Genomic DNA, 17866 nt, shown 5'->3' on the forward strand with positions numbered 1-17866 from the left:
TTTTTCCTTTTCACCTGTGAAGAAACAGGGATGAAGGTCTCCCAGTGGGGATACTTCAGGTAAAGACAGACTGCAGGAAGACAGTAAACCTACTTCATGGAGGGTAGGTGTCGTAGCACCACATCAACAGCATGAACAGGGTTAGTGCTGATAGGTTTGTCTAGTTCCAGAGGCTCAGGCAAGGTTCTTCCTGTCAAAACTTCATGCAGCAAGTGCCAGCTCACCCGAGAAACAAACTTTATTGACACTTTGAAGGGACGATCTTTTCCACCTTCTCCCGGCAATGTCACATCCAAATCCACCTGGGGGGAGGAGGGGGAGGGGGGGGGAAAAGCAGCTGTTTAATCTTGAGTCTGGTAGCCTTGAGTTCTCACTCCTTCCCGTAACTGGGCCAGAGACTCAAAAACTCAGGTGTTTAGGACACAGCACATTTGATAAAAGTACATTATCAAATGCACAAAATAAAGAGAAGTGGGTCCTCACCAAGCAGAAGAGGATCACGTAACTTTTTGTCATCTTGAATCAGAAAACTCTTCATTCCAGAGAAACTGTGGTTTGATTTTTTTAATAGTACTTCATCAAGAGATAATATATTACAGTCTGTAAAACTGAGTATTTAATAGATTTTGCTGTAGAAAGAGGCTACTGAATTCTAAGGGAAGTTCTGAATGCAACTATTACATGCACATTTACATACATTGGAATTTGCAGAAAATACATTAGAAGGACTCCATTTCAATACAGATACTGTGAGATATTTTCAGTTTTTCTGAACTCAGCAATATTAGAAGTTGGGCTTGTTTCTTTTTCTTTCCTAAGAAGCTGTTACAAATGCCTTTTTTTTCCCCCAGTTCTCTTACCCCAGTAGTGGCCACAGGAAGCGGATTGGCTGTATAGAGGCTTCTTTTCCCATCATAAACCGGTCTACGGTCCCCAAATATTGTCACTTTAAAATGCTGCACCATTGAGTCCACCACCTCCCTAGAAAAGTTGATATTTACATTGAAGATGTTTTCAAAGAAGTATCAGACTGGATCTGGCTCCCACACATCCTGCATTTTGCTGAAGTAGTTTCAACAAACTTATTACTCAAGTGAATTATAGAACACCCACTGATATTCCAAAAAGGTGCTTCACATACTTCAACTAAAATAACAGATACACACTAAAGAATAAAATCAGACTCAACACAAATGCTCAAATACTGGAAAATACTGTTACCGAAATAATTTCAGAAAGTCCCAGAAATGACTGAGGCCTTTGTATAACCTTTATTATACAAAGCAAGGACACACTTACTTTGGAAGAGACCCACAAGCTAGTATTATGAAAAACTAGTACAAACTCACAACTGAAAGCTATGCTAGTTCATGGAAGCAGTACAGTTAATTGTACTGTCCACCTAGTAATTTTCATCTGCTCTTCAGTTAATGAGAGTTTTGAATTCTGCCTACATTGTATATAAAAATGAGGTACCCTAACAAAAAAGTCTTAGCTTTAAGTCCTTAATAATCTGAGGGTTTACAACAAAATCAAGTAAAAGCCTGATCAAATTTGCACACAATTATGGATTCTCCTAACTTTATTATAAAGTTGATAGCCATAAAGAAAATAGTAACCTGATACAAGCACTGAAATTACACTTGAAAAAAACAGCATAAAATTTTCATCTTATATAAAAAAAGGCTTCTTGATACAAGTAGTAGATATATCAGGTCCAAAGAGACTTTTGCAATACCTCTAACTGAAACATGCCTTCAGGATTTGAATTCGTTGGAGATTCTTTGTGTTTCAGTGGCGCAACAACTGTATCTTGCTTGATACATCATAATTCCCTTATTCTACAGAAATGAAACACTTTTCTTTTTAAGCATGTGCAAACTAGCATTCTTGCAAAGCAGAAGGTTACTAATATACCATCTCCTGACCAGGCAATATTAACCTAAAATACTTCAGGAAGACAATAAATATTGACTTCCTCCTCAAGCAAAATTAGTAGCAGTACTTTCACCTCTCAGCGGGGACTTGGGGAAAGGGAAGAGAAATTCTCTATTTCACAGTTTTTTACGTTACTAAACTCTCAGTATCCAAATTCTTTCACTGGCTGAAAGCATGTCAATACACTTAAGCAACTTCAAAATATCTACTTAGTACTCAATTGTGCTCCTGCACAAGTCCATCTTATCTGAAAACCCCATTCTGCACTGGTACACTGCTCCCTTGTAACACTATGCACAGGGATAAGCATGCAAAAGAAACTATTTCCATCAGTGCCAGCTTGTTGTCACATAACCTGTGACAAAAGCAGAGGGAGTAAAAGTTAGTGATGAAGAGTAGGAGCAGGAGGGAGAAAGCAAGGGGCTCTGTAAAACAAAAACTCCCATGCTGGAGTTCTCAGCTGTAGCTCTGCTATTCATCTCTCACACACGTTGTATGAGTAAAGTAGTAGTATTTTTAAATAACCAATTTCACGGTTCCCTACTTTGGAAAAAAACAGTATACATGCAAGATTTACCCTCAGCTTTCAGATTTTAAACTACAGCTTATATTAGGATCCATAATTTACATACTGTATTTGCTGTCAAATTTGACAACAAATCAGTCTTTCATTTGAAAATATTTGACTATTAAAGCAACTCGTAAGGTTTGCTCCCTGTGTTCAATTAGTATTCTCAGTTTACCCTGACAAAAACCAGACAACTGCTTCTACCCATTGGTAACACGAATAAGGAAAAGCAAGACAGTGTCTTTACTGGTAGACTAGAAAGCTGATGAGCTTCTGGACAAAGTTACACCTGCATCTGAACTACACCTACACTACAACAATTAAAGTTATGAATGAGAAACCTCAAAAAGCACCTAAAATTAACTCCAGTCTATAAAAAGCACTTCTGGTAAACAATCAACTCTCACACAGCCTAACAAAGGTCAAAAGCAATGGTTAGATGCTCAAGCTGAGACTCATGAAAGGTATGAAAAGTTGTATCAGCTGCAAACATGCTCTTCAGGAAATCATTATTATTTAGGTAAGCAAAAATATTGATCACTTCACACAGAGTTACTTTATGAACTCAAACCAAATGCTTTTGCATCTCTCCACATGAACTGAAAACTTCAGAAGACGCAGCATTTATCTAAAGCATAACTAACTACAACAAGCTGTGACAAACATCAGTTTTGGTTTTGGAAGCAAGCTTGAAATTACCCTACAAACAGGACCATGAAAGGGATTTTTTTTTTTCTTTTAAATTTTAAATAAAATGTAGTTGCTATTTTAAAACAACTTATTTCAAATGCACTGTTTTCAAATCCCTCTAGTTTCTCCCACTGTTATGGAAACAACTACACAGAATCACAGACTGCAATTGCTGGAGCAACCAGAGTTCTTACAGCTTTGTCTCCCTTAGTCTATTTTAATCAAGCATTGCCATACCACAGACAAAAAAAGTGGTTTTAGTCAAGAGATTTTAAGTGAAATGACATTTTCTTCATTACAAGATCACACTAGAAAAGAATCAGACATAGAAAACAGTAAGTCAGTTTAGAGCAGTTTATATTCTCCTTGTATCCCTGTGAGCATGGCTTCACAAGCATTCTTCATTTAACAATACGGTAGTAAATTAACTTTTCATAACAGTGAGATTATATTAAATATTAATTCACACAGAACTATTATATCCCGATTTTAGCAATTTATTAGTTTCCTTTTAATTAATACTTAACATAGGTATTTATATAGCCTTCATAACTGCAGTATGCAACTAGCAGGGGAAAAAAAAATCACCAGCCTGAATCAGGCCCTAGCAATATGTTATTGTTAAAATGTAAAACAGAGTTGCAGATGAAAGGAAAAAATTGCTTTTCAGCTACCCTGAACTTTAACTGATGAAACAGATTTCACAAGAGACTAACAAGTAACTCCTCTGAAAAAAATTATTCAACGCAGAGAAGAAATACAGGAAATACAAAATGTTATAATCTTTAAAAAGCAAAAATTATTATAGCTCTAACATCAGGTTTTCAATTAACTACTCTTTCTGAGGAGGCTTCTCTGGCTCCCAAAATTTATGAGGTTTAGGACAAAATACACAAAGACCATATATAAAAAGCTGTACTAGCAATCTGTTAAGGCTGAAGCATCCAGCACTCAATACGTACAGTTTGTTGGATCACTAAATTAACAGGGATACAGAATATGAAAATATTACATGAAAATATTTTCTCCATTTAACCAGCAATCTAGAAATAAAGTAGCCTAGCAAGGGATTTGACCCTAATACATAGCAGACATGAAAATAAGATGAGAGACAATGTCGTATACAAAATGCTGTAACAACAGAGAAAAGACACAGGTGGAGCTCAAACCAAGTCTGACCATTTCAAATATACTAAGCTGATTGCATGAAATATCTATTAACAAGGGGAAAACTAGTTTGTTTGCAGTGCTTTCATACCACCACTCCTAATGGAAGCTTTCCAGCTGAAGGCTGTCTCCTCCTGTACCTACAGCAATGGCTTTTAGTCACTAGCTTCTGATCACAGTACCCAAGTGAATTAAGCTGGGGAACCTTTCAGACTAACCAATGCTGCAATGTATCTCAGTATCAACTGAGGATAAAAACACCCGTAGGAGCAGATTCCTGCTAACTCAAATGATTGAACAGCCAGCATTGCAACCAAAAAAGGTAACTGCCTACAGCTATACCATATTTATGCTGCCCTGAAGAATAGGGGTTGCTGTCAAACAGCTCAAAGTACTGTGACCACTAATGGCTGGCCCACTTCATAGCACCTGGTCACAACCAAACTGAAGAGAACCTGGAAAAGGCTCCGTACCCACCTCAGATGTTTGTGAGAACTTGCACAGAGGTCTCCACAGCATAATGCTCAGATTTTAAGCTACATAGAGACTATATTTACTTCAGTAGGTCCCTCTGTTGCTTAAAAATTTCAGTATAATTTGCAAGACAAATGTTACCTTCTTACCTGTTCACTCTCCGAGGACACTTATCTGGTTTGATATCCACCTCATAGAGGTAGACATCAATCTTTGGGATTTCAACTTGGAAGCAGTTGGCCAGCAGTTTAATGGGTTTGCCCATGGTGCCATAGCCAGGACGTCTGGGCACCATGAGCAGGGGCTGTGCCCCGACGGGTCCTGCGAAAGAAAAAAATATCACAGATTAAAAGATAAGCACAACAGACAAGCTGTGTTGCAAAGGTACTACTTGCTTACGTTTCAGCAGTTTAAAAATCCATAAGGCTCCTTGCATATGCAGGTACACATACTTGTCTCCCATTAAGACTTACTAACGTACTCCCCTTTTTCAGTCTTAGGCAATTCCCTGAACCAACTCATAGGATGACCAGGCAGGCACCAGAGCCAGCACACTGGAAGAAGAGAAAATGAGCTGTATCAAACAGCACACAAACAGCATGCTAACCTATTAAGTCCCAAACGAACACTTGCCCATTTTTCCTCCATGAGCCTCCACCCAGATCTAGACTGTTTTCTTACTGATGAGTTTCAGTTTCTGTGATTAGCATGAATAAAACCAGGAGATTTCCGAAACAAACAAAAAAGCATGCTTTTCCTTGTAACACTTTACTATTGTGGAAAGCCTGTCTGCCATTAAAACACAAAAAGTCTTATAAGTCTTTTCTGAACGCCCTAGAAATAACAAAGTTGCCACAGAATACAAAAATACAGAAGCAGTTCTGGACTGATGTACATTGTTTGCGATAAACTCTTAATTTCATTGCCATTATTAGCTTAGTCTTGGAAGACAGCTTATTCTTGAACTTTGCTGACTGAAATGGATGAAGAGTAAAACCATTACCTCCTGTCTAACTGCACTGATAAAGCCGATTGGCCAGAAGAGGAAAGACTCAGATTAAGAAACAGGATTGTAAAACTCTTGATTACTCATACATTAGAGAAGAATACCCACAGCTGCTCAGAGAAACCATCAAAATCTGGAATGCGAGACGGGTATTTTGAAAGTCGGCTAGAAACAGCTGTCTAGTAATATATGGTACATTCTCATCTGGTTATCTATTTAATTTACTTTGCATCATTTAGATGAGAATCCTCAGCTCAAGATCTGGGTTACTCATGCCTTACAAAACGAAACACAGTAGTAAACATAGTCCACTTTCAGGAATTTCTACTGGTATTTCCACTTAAAAAGTATCTCTTTCCAGTCAAGAAACAACAACAAAACCAACATGCTTTGTAGCCCGAGTTTTAAAAAATTACTCATCATACAAATGTCATGATTTACAGAGCATTCGATTAAGTTAGTTAAAAGTTCTCCCCTCTACTCCTACTCAGTGATGCAGATAGCAATTCCAGCCCACTCATTTTCATAGAAGAGTTAAAATGTCAAGTGCTGGTAAAAATGTCTGATTTGCCTTTTGATTAATCTTCACCATTCCTGGGGAAAAAAAAAAACCTGCATTATCTTGAAGGAAACCGTGTACTGAGAATAGGTGAACATCAAAGCTAAGTTCCACTGTAACATTTGTCTGGCTCTACCCAGAAACCTACCAAAAAAATTCTGAGCAGGCTTGGCTTCAAGCCATAAGGTAAAACAAAAACATAAAACAAGAAGCATCATTTAAAACACCCTCACAGACTATGCTTATGCAAAACTCGTTCCAAGCATCTGTTCTCTTCAACTTTTTCTTCATTTTAATACTGTCACACAAGTAAAGGCAGCTCTACAATTTACTCCAGATATATTTTCAGAATTTAAGCATATGCAAAAAGTTACTACTAAACATGAGTGACATAAATGACTCAATAGCTTATTTTAATATTACAAAGACATACATGCCGTAGTTCATATTCAGTTCCTATCTGTAAGAAATGCTAACAAAACTGCTGAAATAAAGATAACGTTAAAAAGGTTGCTATAGTCTGGTCTGCCCTGCCCTGCCCTGTCCCCCCCATTTGTTAAAATCATGTAAAATGTAAAAACAGTTGCTAAAATCTGTAAGCACAGAAGAAACAGTCAGTGTGGAGACAATCTTCATGAAGGTTAGGTGAAGAAGTTGAAATGCGTGGAACAGGGAAATACAGTACGGCTGAAATCTTTGTCACCATCTCCCCTGGAAGTTGCGCTACGTTGAACTTTTTAACTGAGCACTCAACTGCTGGAGCGCACTGGAGAACAGATAAATCCCTTTACGGGAATGCTATCCCGTTATTTACCCCTTTCCTTAGATTAACAGAGTCCTAGTGATCAACTGCACAGGGGCAAAAACTGAAACAGCAATTATATTCAGTTACCAATATGAGGCAGGGCGCACTTCAAAATCCTGGGTCATAAAAGAAATGCTCTACCCAAAGCCAAGTATGCAAGCAGGCCTCCAACCTCTGCTCCTTGGAAAACAGCGGTGAACAAAACAAGAAAATACCGGTTGTTAGACAAAGGCTTTCTTTAGCCTCACTTGTTCTGCTGTGCCACACGCGGCTCCTCAGGAAACGGCTCACCCTGGAAGAAGTTAGAACCCAGATCTTGGCAAAGAGGAATTAAGTGACCAGCAAATGAATAAGTAGCGCAGGTCTACACACTATTCAGGAATAATTTTTAAAAATTCAGCGATTTTGCTATCATTTTGTGTGATACACATGCTCCTTTGGACAAGTTAACTTAAAAACGTATGTTGTAATTCAATTCTGCTATCACTGTCCAAATACACTAGCACCCACTCAGAATATCCTGCTTTCAAAATACACTAAATTGCCAGATTGCATGTTGTGAAAGCCTGTATCACTGGCTTCAAAGCTGTGACTCAAAACCCAATAAAACATAAATAACAAGCGACACTCTCCGAGGACAGTTACTGCTCCCGTATCATATCAATGACTCACTCAACCTCATGCCTAAGTCCTGTGTCAAGCTAATGGAAATAAACACACGAACCAAAAATACTAAAAGTAGTATTATTCTAAATAGCACAGAATGACTATGATTGGCAGACCGATTCCTTCATGTTATTTAACCATTGCAAAAAAAAAAGTTGCTAAAGTTTCAGAAATCTTTGCAAAAGCAGTACTGCAGCACGGCCTGGCTCTGCAGCGGATGGAGGAATGTTCAGTCTCTCGGTGCTCCTAGAAGAGGAGCAGCTCTGCACTGTTCAGTTGCTCACAAGAGAAGTTTTAGAGGAGAAACTTCTTTGTGTTTAAGAAACTATTGCTACTCTGCCATTAGAGCACCAGATATGTACATATTCTTTGTGTTTAAGAAACTATTGCTACTCTGCCATTAGAGCACCAGATATGTACATATGCCTAGTATGGTCCTAGTTATACTCCAGCAAGGGAGTACGTTTCAAGAAGATACAAGATCCACCACTAACTTGAACCTTCTGAATGTGCAGTTACTCATTAGAAAACATACAGGAAAAATCTGCAGAGAAATATTTAACTAAGCATTTACATCATAATAACACAAGCTAGGGGGGAAAAAAAAAAAAAATCTCTTCAGGACCTAAAGGTATATCAACTTATAAAGTACCACTCACAGCATTTGCTGAAGTCATTATTTACAAACATCCATCAGCAACGTTGAAAGACTTTTTTCTCACAAGTGAATGCTCAATAAACGAGTAGGAGCAAAAGCCCTGACAATATACCTGCAAAACAGACAAACACTAAACCAGGAAAGTTCCCTCTACTCCACTTACCAACAGTGCCCAACGGTGTGCTGCGTGCAGCAGCGCACAAAGACCACGGTTTGCTCCCTACCGCCACTGCCACGTTTAGAAGTAGGTATCTTGAATCCCCGCAGCATTTCACAGGGGATTTACACCGGTATTTCCCACAGACATACACGGGACATTACTGTTCCAGCCCAGCGTGCGCAGGAACACAAGCTGGTTATCTGTGCCCACCACGCTAGGCTGGGTAACATGTCAAGTAACCTACGTCCCATAACCACGCAGCTCGCTGATGAGAGATGGACAGTATTTTTAAGAGCTTTGCTGATATTTAATCCAGTATTTCAACAAAACCCCAAAAGAGATGAAGAAGGAATTGTTGCTTTTAGAGGGCTTAATGAGGAAACTAATATTTCAAAACGTTAAAAAAAGTGCTAAAATGGAATAAATGTATTGTTTATGAAATCCATTCTGAAGAAAAACCTCATACCAATACTACTTTTTCAAAGAGCTGAAGTTTGGAGTAACATTAAAAATACGTGGACAACGAAATTAATTTCAAGTGCAATTATGCGGCACCTCCGCCAACAGAACCATTTACTCCAACAGAACTCGAGAACAGTGGAAATTTGCAGTTGTCAGTATTCAGATCCACAATTTGAAAATTCCCATTAAAGTCAGATCATATTCCAGACCAATACGGAAGTCCCTCTAATGGTTTAAATGAGCTCTGAATCAGAATCTTTTCTTCTGTGGAATTATAGATGTTATAATAAAGATTAAACACAGCAAAAATTGACTGTGATTTCTATGGCAATACAGCCAGCAGTATAGAACACATCTGGCGTGCATCCAAAACACAGGCTTGAATCTACCTAGCAACCAAACGAAGCCCTGATCGGAATAAAGCCTGAACAAAAAGAGCACAAGCCCAGAAACCTGCAAATACTTTCAACAAACCATTTTACGGAAAATTGAAGCTTTTGGCGTGCAAGACAGTTTTACAGCATGAAGCAAAATAATGGTTTCTAGCAAGATGCTAATAGAAAATACAGATTTCCTTACGTGATCCTTTCCTTACAGAAAGAGACATCAGTACCAAGCTTCCAGAAAAAAATCATCCTCTTTCCTACTGTGGCTTCAGCATTATAAAACCCAAAAATATTAACAGATGAGCACTTAATAGTTTTATTTTTGTTTATGAAACAGTTCTAAATCTCTAATTGAATGGGTGACTGAACAGCCTTAAACACGATAGAGAACTTAACAGGTAAGATATTATTTAAACTCTGGCTGAGTAACACAAGGCAGATTTGTCCAACAGATCCTATCCTCAGGCTGGAGCCTGCACACGGGAGAAAGCTCTCCACGGAGGGGGAGAGGATGGAGGGATAAAAAAAGATTCCCTTTCAGAGGGCCCCTGGCCTCTGCTTGGACGCAGAGGCCCAGCCTGTGGAGCTCAAAGAAAATCCTATCACTGCTGAAAAATAAGTTAATTCTAGATTAAAAAAATAGATAGGGAAGATTATATTTAAATGTTGGTTTCAATAATCGAGCTCCTTATGCCAGAAATCATGAATTGCCTTATTTCTGTAGCTGCAGCCTCGCTGGGTGGCATTACATTATTTATGAGTAATGCAATCCACATTTTCTAAACATTCCTACTCTCAATTTAGGCCTTTTTTGTTTTTAAAGGTTTCAGATAATAAGTCATGTTAAAACTCATCAGAAGCCAACATTCTGATGCCATGCTCAGTGACAGCCAACTGTACAAGTAAATACTAGTGTGCTAACTTGTTCTGTCCTAACGAAGTTACAGAAAACACAGTGAAGTGTTTTGGAAGCATTCACAAGATAATAAATGCTTCTGAACCATTAAAAAAACCTAATCATAATGAACTTCAAGCTCAAAAAAGCAGCTTATATACACATTGTAAATTTAACACCTAACTACTCTAGGAGAGGAGAACATGACAGCCCACACAAACACAGCAATGCTTTTCCCTTGAAGGTGTTGCCACAGACGAAAATTGGGAACGTAAACGGACACAATCTTTATTGTTGTGTGCAGATACACCACATTTTGCCACCAAAAGAAACATGTACCAACGTGCACTTGCATTTACGCTAAAAAACCCACTTTATAAGGAAATATGCAATTCTTAAGGCACTCCTTTTTATTTTCCTGGTTTCATATTTGCTGTTTTGAAAACTACGTAATTCCTCCCCCATACTCACTAACTTTGAATTGCTGGTATGGAGAGAGCGAAACGCGCTGTCCATCTACCTGCTATTTAGTTTTCAAATTGAAGATGCCAGCAGTTCCCCTTTTTCCAATTTACTGTCTGAAAAATATCTAAGAGCTGAACAGCAAGATCTGAGACATATGGTCATATTACTCAATTTCGAACCAGTAAGCCCTCGCAGAATAAAATACAGTTTTAACAGTTACTAAACCAAAGTTCTTTAAACACAATACTAAAATTTACTTTACATCCTAACAAGTTTTGCACGTGAACAAAATTGAAAGAAGCAATGAATTCATGGCGAATTTTCAGAAAAGCGCATTAAAGCACAAAGAAATGAGAAACTATGACTGAAGAACATTAAGAACAAAACTGACTTGTATCCAACTACAACCTTTTCTTTAATTAAGAGGTAAATGCTTTGCATGACAGTTCGGTTATACCATCTAGTCTAACGAGAGAGAAGAATTACTTCAGTTACCAAGATATCTCTGATCACTTGGCAAGTCACCCCGCTTGCTGCTACTTCTCACTACAAATTCAGTACAAGTCTTAGGACTATCAGCTGCATTTTCAGACTATCCAGTAAGATTGCAAAACATCAATTGCAGGCTGACTCCCAGCTCTTCGCTGTAGGAATCGGCTGGAGTTAGATACAGCGGGAGACTGCAGTTCGATTAGAGTATTGTTTAAACGCATACCAGATGCGTCAAAAGGCACATAAGCCGTATATTCCTGTCACTTCTTTAAATTTATACTGGAAGTTAGCTCAAGAAATATCCTGACACCTTTACCACTAAGAAAGTAAAGCTATGAGGATGAAAGAATTCGTAAAGTTCAGATTGTGACTCAAACAGCTTCCACTGCAGCTCCAGAGGAAAAGTCCCGCTGTAACTCACATCACACGTGTTCTGGAATAGAATAACTTTTGAAGGCACGTATGATTCATTCCCCTTCCCTCCTCTACCCCACCCACAAAAACGTCCACTTTTAATGGTCCTCCCAAATCGCTACTCTTAACACAGAAAGAGAAGAGCAAATTGGCAGAATTTTATCTGCCCAAAGTTTGTACAGAAAAGCAAACAGAAGATTAAAAATGCCCGTAGCGCTTCATTAAAAACATACCATAAGAGTCAAGAAAACCCAATTTGACACAACACAAAAAGCTGTGAACTCTGAAGGAACAATTTATGAAATGTAAACAAAGACATACACAGCACTGATTTGACTCAATTATACCACAGAGCATCCCCGGTTCCTCGGTAGCCCTGCTTTAATACACCTGCCTTCTGGAAGTTTACTTACCACTCTCCTGGTGGAAGTGTGATGCATGACACTGAATTAGATCTTTTACCAAGAGCTGCTTTTATTTTGCTTCACCTTTTTACAGTGAGCATTTTATTGCTATTCCTCAGCTTACTTGGTTTCACCATAACCTGCACCATGAACAGCTGGCTTCACATCCGTCTTCTACTTTAAACTACGTTCAAATTATTTGGACTAGAGGAGGTATACTTTCTAGATTTCACAGGCTAAGCCTATCACACAAATAGGAAGACACCTACAGCACTGCTTCACCTAAAGTGTCCTGGCACACGCCTCCACCCTTTACTCCAGGTATACTCACAATCCTATCTTTGTTTCCCCACTCTGCTTATTCTGTCCCGTATTTTCCCTTCACACACAGAAAAGGAAGCACGTCTCAATGTCATAGACTCATAGAATAGTTTGGGTTGGAAGGGACCTCTAAAGGTCATCTAGTCCAACCCCCCTGCAATAAGCAGGGACATCTGCAACTAGATCAGGTTGCTCAGAGCCCCGTCCAACCTGACCTGGAATGTTTCCAGGGATGGGGCATCCACCCCCTCTCTGGGCAACCTGGGCCAGTGCTTCACCACCCTCAGCATAAACAATTTCTTCCTTGTATCTAGTCTATATCTACCCCCCTTTAGTTTAAAGCCATTCCCTCTTGTCCTTCTCCCTTTTACGACATAACTTTAACCCTTATTTGCTCTGCCAAGGATGGTTTGCGTCCCCCTGTACCAATACTGGTGCCTGACAGCCAGAAGGTTCTCTGAAACACGAATGTTAACATTGCACTTAACGCTTCCCTCATTACACAGCAGAAAGAAACATCCATCAATGCTGAAGACGGTGCTTAGCGGGCTGAGCCCATTAGGAGCACTGCCTAATGGCACGCGTTGCTGAAATCTAAGGTGTTACAGCCCAACAACAAGTAAACTCATACCAAAGGAAAACCAAAGGCTTTACATGCTACTCTTGCAAATCTATTTCTTATTATGAGACAACTAGAATTGCACCAGGTTATAATTAAAGTTTATTTAACACATACAGATTATGAGCATACCATCTGAACTCCACCAGACCGCTAAAATCCAGCATCTTCCCAAAATGGTTTCAACTCCACCACATACCTCATTAAGCAGGGACATAGCTTAGGCAGCAAGTTTTTCCCACCAGATCCATCATTAACTTAAATCTCTGTATAAGTTACAAAGGTATCTACAGGCAAAGAGACGAAAATGCATGTTTTGCATAGACACCTTCAGCCTCATACTCATATTTTCACTAGCTGTGGCACCTCTTGAAGCGACAGAAATGGAACTCCGAGTACTTTTGACATTCCCTTTGCCATCCGGCTACGTCACGAATTAAACAGAGCCCAGATCTGAACTCTCCTTCCACTTTTCCATCAGAAGATAAATTCTTTTGATAAACTGAAGTAGAAGTTCCTTCTCCAACCCTCAAAATACATTTCAAACACACGCTTTATAAATACTAAGCACGTGCTTCCAATATAAAAGGATCAAACGACTGAAGGCAAAAATGTAAAGGTCTTGGGTTGGGTGCTGTGTACCAGTACTCCCAAAGGCACGTGCAATTAGCCTTAAAATTCTAGAGCCCAGCGACTAGCTGCCCAGCGGCTAAATATCCCATACTGGCCGGGCAGAAGATGCTGAAACGGGTGTTTATCGGTAAGCGTCTGTTCCGTAGGTGAAGCTTCAGTTTTCAAGGCGGCATCTCAAAGACATCATCACAGTTGCAAGATTATGCAAGCTGGCCTACAGCCGCTGCCTGGGAAACGCTAGTTATGAAATACAAAAAAATATTTCTCTACTCTCTTCGGCACAGGAAAACGGGCAGCGGAGCAGGGCACGGTGCCCGGCTTTCCCCGGTTACCGGAGCCGTACCGCAAGGCCTCCCGCGGCTCCCCCCCGCGCGGCCGGCGGGGCAGAACTCCTCCCCGCCCGGCTGGCCCACGAGGCGAACCCGCACGGCCCGGACCCACCGCTCCCGCACGCAGCTCAGCCACGCTCCCGCCCCTCAGCACAAGCCGCTCCGCCAGGGCGGGAACCGGGGGGCGAAACGCGCGGCGCACCCCCCCGCTCCGGCCAAGCGGCGGCGGGCGGGGGCGCGGGGCAGGGCCGGTGCCCGTTCCCCCCGCCCCGCCGCAGGGCCCGCGGCCGAGCCGAGCCCCGCCAGGCCAGGCCAGGCCAGGCCGCCCCGCCGCCGCCCGCGCTCACCTGCGCTGCCGATTTCCATTCATGGAGCTGGGCGCAGCCGCTCGGGGCTGCGGGCTCCGCCGCTGAGCCGGGCCCGGCGGCCGGCTCGGGGCTACGCTGGGCTGCGCTGGGCGGCGGCCCGCCCCGCTCCCCGCAGGCCGCGGCCCGGCGCGTCGCCTCGGCCGCCCGGAGCTCCCGTCCCTTCGGGCGGCGGCGCGCGGCGACCGGAGACCCCCGGGCGGAAGTTGCGTGGCCGCCCGCAGCCCCGGCTCGCGCTGCCGCTCTGCCCCGCCGCGCGCGCCCCAACCGCCAGAAGTCCCGCCCCCGCGCGCCGGGCCGCGCGCCCTTCCGGGGGCGGCGCTTCCGGGCGCGCGCGGCAGGGAGGCGGGGCCGGAAGCGGCCGGGGCCGCGCGGGGGAGGCGCTGGGCCGGCGCCGTCGCTGGGCGACGGGGGGGGCGGGAGAGGCGGCGGCAGCGGCCGGAGCCGCCTCGGGGCCGGGCCGAGGCGGACCGGGACGAAGCCGGCGAGCGGGGCGAGCCCGCCGGCCGCTGACGGCTCCCGCGGAGCGCGTCTGCGCGGGAAGAACGGGGGGGGGGGGGATGGCTGGCGCTGCCCCGGCCCCGCAGCGGGACACCGGGCCCGCAGCCGCCGTCTTCCCCGCCGGGGCTGAACGTGGGCGCCCTCAGGAGTCACACGTGACAGCACGGGGTTGGGTTTTTTCCCCATTACCTCAGAGAGGAGGATTTTCAGCTACAGCGAGAAACCGTGACTGGGGTGTTCCTTCCCCCCCTTCCCGCCTGCCCTGGCAGTCCCGTACGACGGCTTTCGGGACCTCCAGCCCGTGTTCCAAGTGAAGTACGCTGCTGTTTTTCCAATCCTCCCTACAGCTGCCGGAAGAAGAACCCAGGCCTCGGCCTCAGCCACGCTCAAGAACGTAGCGCGCGGAGCGTTTCCCTGTCCGCAGGACGCAGCGACGCGCTGGACGGGAGCTCTTGACGGCTGCTGGCACGTTCCGCACGTGCTGCCAGGGACACTGACTGAACACGCCGACTTCGTCCTCTGTGCCGAAGAACCTGGTAATACACGTATCGTGTATGACTGCAGTGCCAAGATGACCGGAGGGGATCCCGCGAAACGGCACTGCAAGAACGTGGGGAGAGAGCTGCAGGCTGGGCTGACGGGAGGGCTCGGAGGGCGAAGCACAAAGCGAGGCAACCGTAGGCAAGGCTAAAATATTAAGCGCTGCTGCAGATAACGAGGGTGCACGTGTGAATATGCAGCCTTTCTCCCGCAAGGCTTGAAAACAGCCTTCTTGGGGAGTGAGATGTAAAGACATCTGACAAGCGTATACTCAACTGATTAAAAAAGCTGATAAATGCACATTATCCTTCGACATTCCCATAACAACCAAAGGATTGACATCAGGCTTGTGTTTATTCTTCCGATTTGCAGAGGAGCTATGAGACTAAGTAACTGGGGTTGATGAGAAGAATAAAGACTATGATTCACTAGATCAGCATAAATTCATTCATAGGTCTGCCCTTTTCTCAGTTTTTGGCAGGGTTTTTAACAATATTTAGTACCGCTTCGTTACAGATTTGGTACACAAACTGTCACCAAGCAGAGGGTGAAACGAGCAAAGCAGTTGTGTGCACATGAGGAAGCAATTCAGACGTACCAGGCTCCGTGCTGGGTCAGGCAGTGGCACCCTCATCTCTATTTCCTCTTCCCCCAAAACATCATTTTTTGGTAAGAACGGTATATTGAGACTTGTCCCAGCAGGTTTGAACCTGCTAGTCGTTATGAAAAAAACATGTCACCTCTCCTGGTGGTGAGAGAGGCACTGCCCCCAGCTAAACAGCTGGGGAGGTACTGAAGAACCGGAACTTTGGGCCAGCAGGAGTTCGAGATCCATAACCCAGATTTTGGAATCATTATTAAGAACAACCATCCTGGAGACTGCCAGCTAAATTAGTCTTAAAAAGTGTAAATTTAGTTACCAGGTAAGCTACACAGTAAAGATTCTAAAACCATGCAAATTAAAAGCAAACTACTAGAATATTTCCTTAACTGAAATCCTGAGAGGGAAGGGGAAACGTGACCACCAAGATCAAACAGACACGGCGGAGGGAAACACCTCTGCAAAATGCACATACTTAGAGGCACGCAAGTGCTTCTGTTTCTGCAGCTTAGGACACTGTAATCAGAACCAAGGGCCAGGGCTCAAATGCCAATCTAACATTTGAAACCAAGGAGTCCGATCTGTTTTCCAGGACTTTGGACCCAGCTGCACAAGGCACAATTTTCTGTTACCCCTCTCTCACAGAAACGGCCCCCTTGAAACTGCAAAAGATTTCTATTACATAGCAGGATTTAAAGAAAAGGTGATAGAACATTAAAAACAGCAGGAGGATGTGTGCAGAATCCGCAGAGGTGCGCAGTTCAGCAAATCAGCTGGCGAGTATGTGCATGCCATTAGCAAGCGCTTCCTTAAAATTGCTTAGCATTATTCAAAAACCCACAGTTACAGCTCAACTGCTGAATAATTCATCGTCTAAAGGTATGTCAATACATGTTTGCAAGGTAAAGCACAAGCAGATCCAAAGAACTCGGAGGATGGCAAACCACCTCCAGTGTTGGACCCGAAGACACAACCATAAGCTGCTGGCGTTGGAGAGGACTAGGACGTTCACAAGGAATTCCCAAGCTGGGCAACGTACAAGATGATGCAGTACAGAAACCCAGAGGATCAAGTTTAACTCCCATCCAAAAGGAGTCCAAAATCTGTCCTTAAAGCACCGTGGAGCCAGCGGCCTTTTATAGCCCCCAAAACACAGAAGGTAGCTGGAGAAGCAGCATATTTTGATGTACGCTTCTGGTATCTAACAACCCAAGGAGCTCAAATGAAGTCAGTTCTCAGACGGATGATGTTGTAATAAAAAGTGGAATTGGCTACCATATTCCAAGAAGTTTTAAGCACATATTTGTTCGCTTAAGTGTTTCTCTCATTAAACTGAAATCTGGAAAGTGAGGGGTTTTGGATCCTCCACAGTATCTGATGCAATTCAGCTACAGTCAGCATTTCACTGGTTGTCCCCAAGCCCTTCTCGAGTGAACGGCCAGGACTGCGCATGTACCTTCCCCACGCAATCTGACTCAGGAGTGTCACCCCAACATATTCACATTGCTTTTATTTAGGTCTTCTGCCAACAGTTACAGGGTAACAGACACTTGGGACTGCAAAGTCAAAGTTGCAAGCAAAAATCAGGACCAAGGCAAAAAAAAAAAAAAATCCACAAAGGCAATCAAATCAAATCAAATATAAATACAATGTTCTGGAGCTCTTTAATCATACCGTTTTCTTTAATAAAGAGGTGGTTATGATCTTACAGTATTTTCTTTTGGCCTAATCCAAGGATTTTGTTACTC

General features: G+C 42.9%; 1 protein-coding gene across 1 annotated transcript in view; it reads right to left on the minus strand.

Moving 5' to 3' along the window:
* The window catches only part of AGO3 (argonaute RISC catalytic component 3), a 35906-nt gene extending 21382 nt beyond the window's left edge, over positions 1-14524 (minus strand). The window contains exons 1-4 of the mRNA XM_076357596.1: positions 14459-14524; positions 4987-5158; positions 861-981; positions 94-302 (exon numbers count right to left, since the gene is read on the minus strand). Of these exons, the coding sequence (XP_076213711.1) occupies positions 94-302; positions 861-981; positions 4987-5158; positions 14459-14477 (521 nt within the window). The 5' untranslated portion in view covers positions 14478-14524. The remainder of the gene's footprint in view (positions 1-93; positions 303-860; positions 982-4986; positions 5159-14458) is intronic.
* Between the last annotated feature and the right edge of the window lie 3342 nt (positions 14525-17866).

Source organism: Aptenodytes patagonicus, chromosome 21 (genome assembly GCF_965638725.1).
Source record: "Aptenodytes patagonicus chromosome 21, bAptPat1.pri.cur, whole genome shotgun sequence".
NCBI lineage: Eukaryota > Metazoa > Chordata > Aves > Sphenisciformes > Spheniscidae > Aptenodytes > Aptenodytes patagonicus.